The sequence below is a fragment of the Limulus polyphemus genome, unplaced genomic scaffold (assembly GCF_000517525.1).
Source record: "Limulus polyphemus unplaced genomic scaffold, Limulus_polyphemus-2.1.2 Scaffold71, whole genome shotgun sequence".
In the NCBI taxonomy this organism is placed as follows: domain Eukaryota; kingdom Metazoa; phylum Arthropoda; class Merostomata; order Xiphosura; family Limulidae; genus Limulus; species Limulus polyphemus.
Window position 1 is genome coordinate 79,967 of NW_013665681.1, and position 10,193 is coordinate 90,159.

The window sequence follows — 10,193 nt, forward strand, 5'->3', positions numbered from 1 at the left end:
GTTTTTTTTTTTTATTCGTTGTGTTTTCTTGCTGTAGTTTCTCCCCATGATTACTGTTTAGTGTTTTATTAGTTTAATTATCGTTATATTTAGCAACTGTACTTTGAAAATGTATAAAGACTGATGTAAATTCATTTATTCTGCTTTAAATACTGAAGATGGAATCTGATAGAATTCTGAAACGTTTATCCATGTCCCCTTTTTGTCAATAAACAGTGTTGTTTATCATAAGGGTCGTAATCTTGTTTATAATCAAATTTTGTTTTCCTTCGAACACATCGATTGCTATAGTTCTAGCAGATTGTGAATAAGAAAGTTAAAATCATAACAGCAAGTGACAATTAAAAATTTTGAGTCTCATAATAGTGACATTTTACTGTAATTATAGTGAGCTATGAGAAGCAGAATCAAGCTAGAGATTCAGAATTATAAGTTATTTTATATACATTATAAGTAAAGATGTTTGTATTTGTTTTTTTACACATTGACTATCTGTCTGTAAATAAATTTGTTATATGTGTGAACAACCACTCCTTTGCTGTTCCTATACTAAATTATTTTATGGCATTTTTACTTTCAGATATAAAAGAAAGCATGGTAGTTCTAATGCATACATGTATATTAAGTTATAAAATTATGTATAGACAGTGTGTATCTACCATAGTAAACACATTGAAATAGTTGTACAAATTATAAATGAAATATATTAAGCATTTTTTTTTATTTTACTTCTGTAGCTAAGCCATGATCAAATTTAGTATTAAGCATATTTGTACATACTTTCATTCTTAATGTTAATAGCAAGAAGTTTTTATTTTTATCAGCTAGTGTTTGCTCAGCATTTCTTAACCATTTGTTTGTGTTAAATGGTTATTTCATTCAGGCTGTATTTTAAGTTTATATTGAAACATTATTTTACATTTGAAAATATTTTGTTAATCATTTATGCAACAATTGATAACTTGCCTAGAGTAAGTAAAATTAAACAAATTGTATATTGCCAGAATTAAGCCCCCCAGTGTCTTAGCTGTAAGTCATAAGAGTTACAACACAACAAACTTGTTTTTGATACCTGTGGTAGACACAGAACAGATAGCCTATTGTGTAGGCAGAAATTTTTTCACTTGCCACTAGCCTTGCAACTCCCACTTCTGCATGATCATTTACATGTTGATACGTAGAAAGAAGTGGGAGTTGCAAGGTTAGTGGCGAGCAAATAAATTTGCACTGATAGAAGGCAGTATTAATCAAGAAAGCTTTTTGTTAGAGGAGGTAAGTATCTATCAGAATACAATTTAAGTTTAGGAAAATGTTAACATTAAAAACAAGTATTTTAGTTAAAAACTTGGTTTTCTTAAAAGTAAAAGCTTGAAGTAAAAATCCTCTTTTTCTTTTTTTTTCATGTTTTCTATTGTTTGATGAATCTATGTGAAAAAGAGTTTCAATTTAATAATTTTCTGTTTATGTACTTTATAAATAAATTTATTCAAGAGTGTGTTTTAACCATACAAAAACTGCCACATTATATAATAAAAGTTCTTTGTGATTGTTTTACACATTTTTTAAGTGTTATTTTCTGTTAGTAGATAAAAATACATGTTTAAAATTCAACTATTGTTTTATGATCAGTTGGCTTGCCTATATTGCTTATCTTTTTAACTTTATAAAGGCCTAAGACATTTTTACTTGAGAATTATTTAAGTTAGGTCAAACTTTGATTAAAATAAAAAAATTACTTGCTGCTCATAAAGCTTTTTTTTTATATATATTTTGTCTGCTGTTACAAAAAACAACTCAAAATAATAATCAATTGCTTCCTGATTAGACTCTTAAAACAGCTATCAACACTATTTCAAATGTGGATGTGTAACCTTACTCTTACAATTATGCACTTTTTAAACAAAAAATTTGTAACAGAATAGAAAAATTTTATTATAATTCGTGTTAAAAGTACAGTTTTGAATTACTTAAAAATGCTTCATTATAAATTAAAACAAAACAAAATCATTCTGTATAGTTTTTATGCTAGTTGATGATACCTGTATGGGAAAAATTAAAAACAAAATTCTATCTACACCATTGGACAGTTCCAAGTTACCATATAAAAATTACATTACTCAAGCCAGCCAACCGTTAGTGATGGAAGATAAAAATTTATAAAAAAGTAGGAATGTGCCTTATTTCAGGGTGTTCTTTTTATCTTCCTTCTTAAACAAAATAACCCATGAACACAATTGGACAGTTTTCAGTTACCATACCAAAAATTACAGTAATTGAGCCAGCCAACTTTGGATGCTGGATGCTAACACATACACACAAGATGTAAAGAAATTTAGATTTTACTGACTTGAAACATTTACAAAGGGAATAAAAACTGTTTTTTTTCCATTGCATAATTTCTTTAAAAATGAAATTTTGTGAAACATTTGTTTCCACAAATCTTTTTTGTTTGTTCAGTCTGTATCAACTGACGACTATTAAATGTATATTTTAAGCTAAGTAACATTTGTTATAACTCTTAGCAAGCTCGGAATTTTCTTCTCCAGCATTCTGCTTATCTTTGTCTTTTTAACTTCTTAACTTGCTGTCTTCTCTACCATTTTTATCTGAGATTCTGCATGCTGCTCTGTTTTCTTCAGCTGTTGTCCAGTACACTTGCTTCTTTGTGGGATTTGCTTTGTTAGGATGCTTTATTTTTCTGTATTCTTTACCACACAGACAGGTTGATTTATTCTCAGACTGCTCCTTCCCCCAAAGATTTGGGTGACTCAGAAGGTTAATTGGATATTTTCTCCAATAACCCTCACTTTCCCTTCTTCTCTGTATAATCATTCAGATCATGATCTTCTCCTTTGTCTTGTTCAGGCAGTATTCTGTGATATCTAACTTCTACTGCACCATTTTAAGGCAGTAAACCTAATATTACTTGCTGTGGGATTTCTCTTCTACTTTCACCAGTTGTAATGTACAATATCTTTTACTTTATATTCCTTTCTAGGAGACAACTTATTTCATGTTTTTCATGTCACTTCTCATCAAGTTAATAATCTCATGGTTTTTCTTGTTCTCTGGAACTTGATGTCTCATGGGTGAGATATTGCTGGTGAAAATGTGGATGGCCTACAAAAACTTTGTGTCCATTACTTACACTACATTTGGAGGCGGTAAAAAGTTATGGGTTTTTTTTTTCATGTAGCTTCCATGAATAGAAAGGTCCCCTACCACCCCCACCCCCCAAAAATATATAAACATACGTGCTGAAAACAGTGGAATCCATCCATGCTCAGTGTTGCTATAAAGGAATGCTTCTTTCTCCCAAAATTTGCACCAAGAGAGTGTTAAGCCCATCTGCCCCTGTGTAGGCCTGCTGCAAGATTTCCTAGGTTTTATGTTCCAAGATATACTTCTCCTTCCAAACAGCAAAACTCAGCACCAGGTTAGATTCCCCACTGTCACATCTGGCCAGTTTTAGCTGTCCATATTTGCAGAAAGCCATAGCATAGTCTCTTACGTCTGAGAGCTTATGCATATTATTAATAATTCCAGTTCGGTTATGCACCCTTCTTTTTTTTTTTCTTTTCCTCTGTGAATTCCTCCCTTCCTTTCTCTTCTAGTATAGTGGTAGAACCTTTGCTTCCTTAGCAGCTTGCGACTTTCAAGGTTGATATGTAGAGTTCCACTTTGGGTTGGTTTAATCCAACTAGTATAAGACAGAGTGGAGGTGCCCATTAAACAGAAGTGGGGGCAAGGGTATTTATAACAAATCTTATTTATAATTAACAAATACTGTCAAAGGTAGTCTAGTGGCTGCCTTACATCTTTGGGTTGTGACGAGATAGAGTTGGACATAAGTTACATTACAGTATAAGAAAGCCACTAGCAACATTATGCCTTTATTACTTTATTACAATGGAACAGTCTTTGTGAGAGCCAGCCATTATTTACAGTGCTATGCAAGTGTTAAGCTTTGTGCCAATTGTAGCTGTTCAAAAATGCCATAGGAAGGAGTTCAGTAATGTAAAAACAAAAAATGATACTGTTTCACAGTATAATGAATAACTACATTTGTTATGTACACTATAATCTCAATCTTCTCAAAGATGAGGACATAGACATTGGATCTAGATGAAAAACAACAGCATGGATTGAGAACTAAGAGCAAAATCTAGCAGCTGTGACTGTTGAGTACTTGTGAGAATGGAGTCAGTGAAAATAAATTCTGTGTAGGTAGTAGTCAGGAGTGACTAAAGAAAGATAGAGAGTAGTAATTTGGTGTGTGTGTGTGTTTTCTTATAGCAAAGCCACAGCGGGCTATCTGCTATGTCCACTGAGGGGAATTGAACTCCTGGTTTTAACATTGTAAATCTGAAGACTTACCGCTGTCCCACCAGGGGACAGTAATTTGGTGATTTGTGGATGGTAACTACTTGTGGTTCAAACCGTTTATTGTTTTTAGTTGCTCAGAAATACTAAAAAAAAATGCAATAAAAATACAAAATCACTCTAAGGAAAATAGAATAATAGATATGCTACTATAATTATTTCTACTGTACCCCTTGTAAATATCCTCAACAAGAAAAGTTCCAGCATTAAATAGGTGCCTAACACTCATATTGTTTATCACTAACAATATTCAGTATGAAATCCAAATTATAGAATTGCACATAACATTTTCTACCTATTAGTTTTTAGAAAATTTACAACAACTTTACTAATGGTATGAGTATAAATATTTCCTATAACCTTATTTTCAGTCTACCATTTGTTTTATTTAAGTCTAATTTTCAAGTATCATATGTATGCTTGTAGGTTCTCTCCTTGTACTGGTAATGATTGGTAGTATGATGGCACCTCATGGTAACAAGGAAAGAAGATGGGAATACTATTGTGAAGTTTTGGAAGAAAGGGACTTGGGGCGAATTCGAAATAACTCTGGAAGCTCGAAGACTCTTCATGATGTTATTGAACTGTGTTTAGAGGACACGCTGACGAAGAAAGAGCGTGCTTTTTACAGTGACTTTGCTTTATTCATTGATGATGTTATCATTCCAAACAAAGTAAGAATCGTTATGTGTTGGTGTGTGTTGCGTCAAAGCTGGCAAGACATGATTTTTCTAGGTTTGAAAAGTGTAGTGAAGTGTCAAAATAAGATTACTATTAACTATTACTCCTTGATTTGTAATCAGTCCCTTATGATAAAGGTAAATTAAGCCTAAGATGTATCCTAAGTGGATTTTTCTTACCAGGTTTAAATAATAAAAATTTTTTAAACAAAAATCTTCACTAAGAATAAAATTTGATATGGAGTTAATATAATTTTAGTTACTGTTTATATTTCATCATGGACATCTGTTTAATGTTGTCTTAACTTTGCATCAAATAGCTATTCACCCAAACCTTTTAGTACTGAGACCCACCTGGTCTGATGACATTAGGTACTGAGAAATAGTTATCAGAAGTTTGGAACAAAGCTGTTATGATATTCTGTTAATCGCATATGAGAGTTGGCTGGCATTTGATGAATTTTCATCACCTCTATTGTCAAATAGGTCATCCACCCAGTTTATTCAAATCTGCTGAGAAAAATGTTGGTGGGGTGCAAGAATCAGAAACAAAATACTTGTACTTGTAGGCTCAACCTAAAATTACTTTGTCTGCTTTGATCTTTTACTAAACAAAATCCACATATGAGGGTCCCTGTAATGGAGGTAAGTTTCAAGTCTTTTGCTACGAGCCTTTAAGGAGTGGGTTTTTTCAGTCATTTGTTTAGAATTAACACAAAACAGTAGATTTTTTTTTCCACTGGTCTTTATTTTTGTGTGAAATCATTTAGATGAACCCTAAATTGGATAGAGATATAAATGATCCTGTGAAAGTTGGTAATTATGTTCAGTATTTAAGGACTTTTTTTTTTTTCAAGTGAAAACTTATTATTAACATATCAAATGTCACAGATTCAAACATTTTCAGTCTCATAAGTTATTTTATACACAGGAAAGTGAACTTGTTGAACCAGGGAATTTCAAATGCACAAGAAATCAGGGTAGAAAAAAAATAGTCTTAGTTTATAAATGGTTGATCAGTGATTCACCCTTTTGGAAACTTATTTGTGCAAGTATTGCTTCAGTATTTTGTAAAATGAACAGTCTGTGCATTGCAATTATAAACACCTTTCTTTACTATCTATCTAAATATTTTATTAAATTATCAGCTTGTGTTTACTAGTCTGTAATGTAGGTAATTTGAACATCAGTTATAGTGGCAAAAGTCCAATGTTTACTAATCATTCTAGCAGTAAAGAATGTTAATAGTTTGTACCCCAAAATAGTTTAGAATGCACCAAAGAGTACATATACCCCTCTAGCTTCACTTCGTTGACCTTATGAACTTGATGGACTGGGATCAAGGACCAACCCAAAGTTTTGTTTGTTGTTCTCATCCCTGATTAGTATACTTTTTGAGTGAAAAGAATTGTATTAGACTAGCTAAGAACCTATGTTACTTTGATGTTTTGTGTCACTTTTTGAGATATCAAAGCTCAACCTTATGGAAAATATATTACATTATTCACTTCACATAACTAAAAGTTAGTGTATCAGTGCTGGACTGACCCTTATTTATTCTGTATTTTAGTCTCCTGATTTCATCATAAAGTCAGTCTTCATTTATTGATGGTTTTATATCCTTTACCAACAAAAACAGATGTGAAAAGATGATATATTCAGGTGAAACTGATTCCCTTTAGATTGATGGGATAGGTCCACAGAATAACAGGAGATTCCACAAGACATTCATTATGAAATAATCTTGAGCTCTATGACTTTGAGTTTGAGAAAGAAAGAGACTGGACATAATGAAAACAATATTTATCTATACTCAAAAAACAATCAGTTAGATTAGTTCATAGGACGAAGGACAGCAACTTTATTTGATAAATGACTAAAGTCTCCTAATAACTTATAAAAAGGCTTATTAAGAACTAGTCAATGTTACACATTAAACTTTAGGAGAATATTACTATCTTCAAAGAAAGGACTTAAACATCACTTATCAAATTAAGGGTATAAGCTGGAGAGAGATAAAAGGCTAACTAAGAAATTCCAAAACACACTTACTGCACTGACACTAACAGCTATTCTTTGACCTTCAGGTTTTCAATTTTGCCCATCTAAGCATTTGTCTTGCTTGCTCCAGTCTTTTATACCCTACTTAAATGCTCTTGGCAATATTTGTCTTGTGATATTCTCAACCTACGTCGATGCGCCCACTATCCTGGTGCTGTATATAAGTACCTCACTCAGATAAATTAATCACTTTTTCTTGACAAAGCATTTGGTCATAGTTTTCTCTGATGCAGTGCTGTGCTTGGTTACATTATTGATTGCCAATTTGGCATTGCCTTGTGGACTTCTGTACAATTATAATTTCCTAAAAAGAAAGGTAAAAATTTGACAAACTGTTTTCAGGCATGAATTCCCATGTCTTACTGTTGCCAGCATGGAGGCTAATGAGACCTCTCCTATTCCACCTCTGTTATTTAACGTTTCTCAACAGTCAGGGGGGGGGTAACTCTCAGTTGATGCTGTTCGTGAGTTGATTCGTTGTGACATGGAGACATAATGAAGCTGCTTTTCCTGATTATCCAGAACATTTTGGGGAGAATTTGGACTCAGTTTTTCCAATGCCTTCCTTCACTAGGTTGGCTTCTCACAAGGCCAATTTGGATCAACCACCTCCTTCTCCTTTTCTTCAATTAATCACTCGGGTTTGTGAGGTTCTGGTGCAGAAAAGTTAAGGGGAGGACTACTTAGTTTTTCCTCCTTCACCTGATATTGTTGTTCATGCTGGGAGGTTTACCACTCAGTTACGTGAGATGATAGCTATGCCTTGTCCTCCACATTTGTTGGAACAGCATGCTTTGGCTTATCACCACTGGGAGGACATCTGTTTAGATTCACAAAGGCTGGATTCCGTTTTGGACATGTGGGGTTCCAGACTGTGATCAATTTGAACAGATCACAATTTTATCGTGTTCATCTGACCCTCGCTGCTTTCCTGAGTTATTCATCTTCTCTCCAACTTTTGTCTAAAGCATCTCAGTATTCCCCAAATCAATTTGTAAAAAAATTGAGTCCTTTGCTGACTTCCACAATGTCTTGTGTGTTGTTGGAAGTTATTGGGTAGAGATGCCTTATTTGAGGGAGTTTGTCTACCTTCTGTCACACTCCGTGAGTTATGGGTGGCTCCTTTTCTCCATCCATTGTTGTTTGTAGGAGATCCAGAGGCATTGGAATCAATTTTTATGTCACCCATTTACATTCTTCATTGTCATCATTGGTCTCTTGATTTTTTTGTAATCTGGGAATGTCTTCTCATCGTGTGTCCCAACCTCAGCCTTCAGTTCCTTGATCTATTGGTAATCACAATAGTTTCTGTCCTTATCTTCGTGCTCTTCCTCTTGGGTGGACCGGTGGCAAAGACATTGGTGACTATCCTATGCTGGTAGGGTATGTGGGTGCACAGTTACATTATTTTCTGGAAGTCTGAACTTCCTTCACCCTAGATTCATGGGTTCTTCAGGTTCTGGTGTTGGGTTTGGTCATTCAGTTCATATCTCCACCTCCTTTATTCTTCTGACCTGTGTCATTTCCACCTTCAACAGATCCATAGAGTGTGGCTTTTTGTTTCAGGACTGTAAGGGACTTCTTGATCAAGGAGGCAGTAGAGAGAGTTGACCCCATTCTTCTGGGATTTTATTCCTGTCACTTTGTTGTGCCCATAAAACAGGAGATTGGCTTCAATTTATTGATTTTTCTCATCTCAACCAATTCTTGGATCCTCCTCGGTTCACCATGAAGTCCTTTCTCAGCTGACAATGGCATTTTTCACCAGGTCTCTGGATGATCAAATTTGATGTTGCCAACACATACCTTCACATACCCATAGCCAAGTCATCCCACTGATTTCTACGTTTAGTGTACAAAGGTCAGGTTCTGCTGTTCAGGGCTCTGCCCTTTGGCCTAGCATCTTCACTGTGTCTTCTGCAGAATGGTACAAGCTTTTTCTTCTCACCTCCCTTCTTTGGGTCTGTGCACACACTATTGTATGGATGACTGGTTACTTCTAGCACCATCTCATCAGATTGCAGAACAGCACACCCAGCCCCTCAACGTGGATTCCTGTACGTGGTGAGGGGACCTCCCAGGGAAGGTTCTGTATTTTCAGTTACTTTCTCTGGGATCTAAACATCCAACCACGTGTTTGCCGTGTGTGGCGACCCGTGAAGGGGAGGAGAGGATCCTGGTGGTTGAGTGGTGTCTAGGGCACTGCAACACACCACTTTGGCCTTGAATTCCTGTAGACGGGTGGACTTGGGGTGGCCCCCTAGGGTCAATCGGCTGGTCCACTGGGACTAGGGTCAACTGAGTACCAATGTTGGGCGTTCTCAATGGGTGTTGTGGACATTGTGTCTGATACTGGTGTTTGGGTATAGTGCTCACGAAACCCTGGCGTTGCTGCAGTGTCCTTGGTTGACATTGTAGTGCATCCCCTTGTAGGACTCCATGGCGGGTGGGGTCAGTGGGCACTGAACCTCTCTCTTTAAATATGGATCCCCCATTCCAAATAAAAAAAATGTTAAAAATCAGCTAATTGGTAAACGACCATGCCTAGAAGACTTTGAACAGCAGTCTCCATCACACAGTACACCTGTACCTCGCTTTTTGATCATGCGTTCACTGTCTGATAAATCTTTAGGGCAAATGTCTCCTTTTTTATTCAGAAGGGCTTAGAGGGGCTTGCTGGCTCTCCAAAGTCAGTTAAGAAGCTACGTTCTGGAGACATCTTAGTAGAAACTTCCAATCCTAAGCACAGTGAACTTCTCTTGAATTCAAAAGCCATTTGGGATATACCCATTGAGGTTACTCCCCAGGCTTCCTTGAATTCCTCACGAGGAGATATTGTTGAGAGGGATTTGAAATCTATCCCGAGACGGAGATCTTTGCTGGTTTCTCCAATCAAGGAGTTTCGGCAGTTCGAAGGATCTCCACCCGTCAAGATGGAATTATGGTGCCGACCTCAGTTTTAATTTTGACGTTTTCATCACCAAGTCCACCTGCCGCCATTAAGGCAGGTTATTTGATCTGTAAGGTACGGCCCTATATTCCCAACCCTCTCCAATGTTTCAGTGTCAG

General features: G+C 35.6%; 1 protein-coding gene across 3 annotated transcripts in view; it reads left to right on the top strand.

Moving 5' to 3' along the window:
* LOC106465856 (apoptotic protease-activating factor 1-like) overlaps window positions 1–10,193 on the top strand; it is a 74,272-nt gene that overhangs the window by 6,524 nt on the left and 57,555 nt on the right. For all 3 annotated transcript variants that reach the window (XM_022394244.1, XM_022394238.1, XM_022394252.1), the window contains exon 4: window positions 4,810–5,057. In XM_022394244.1, the coding sequence (XP_022249952.1) occupies window positions 4,810–5,057 (248 nt within the window). The remainder of the gene's footprint in view (window positions 1–4,809; window positions 5,058–10,193) is intronic.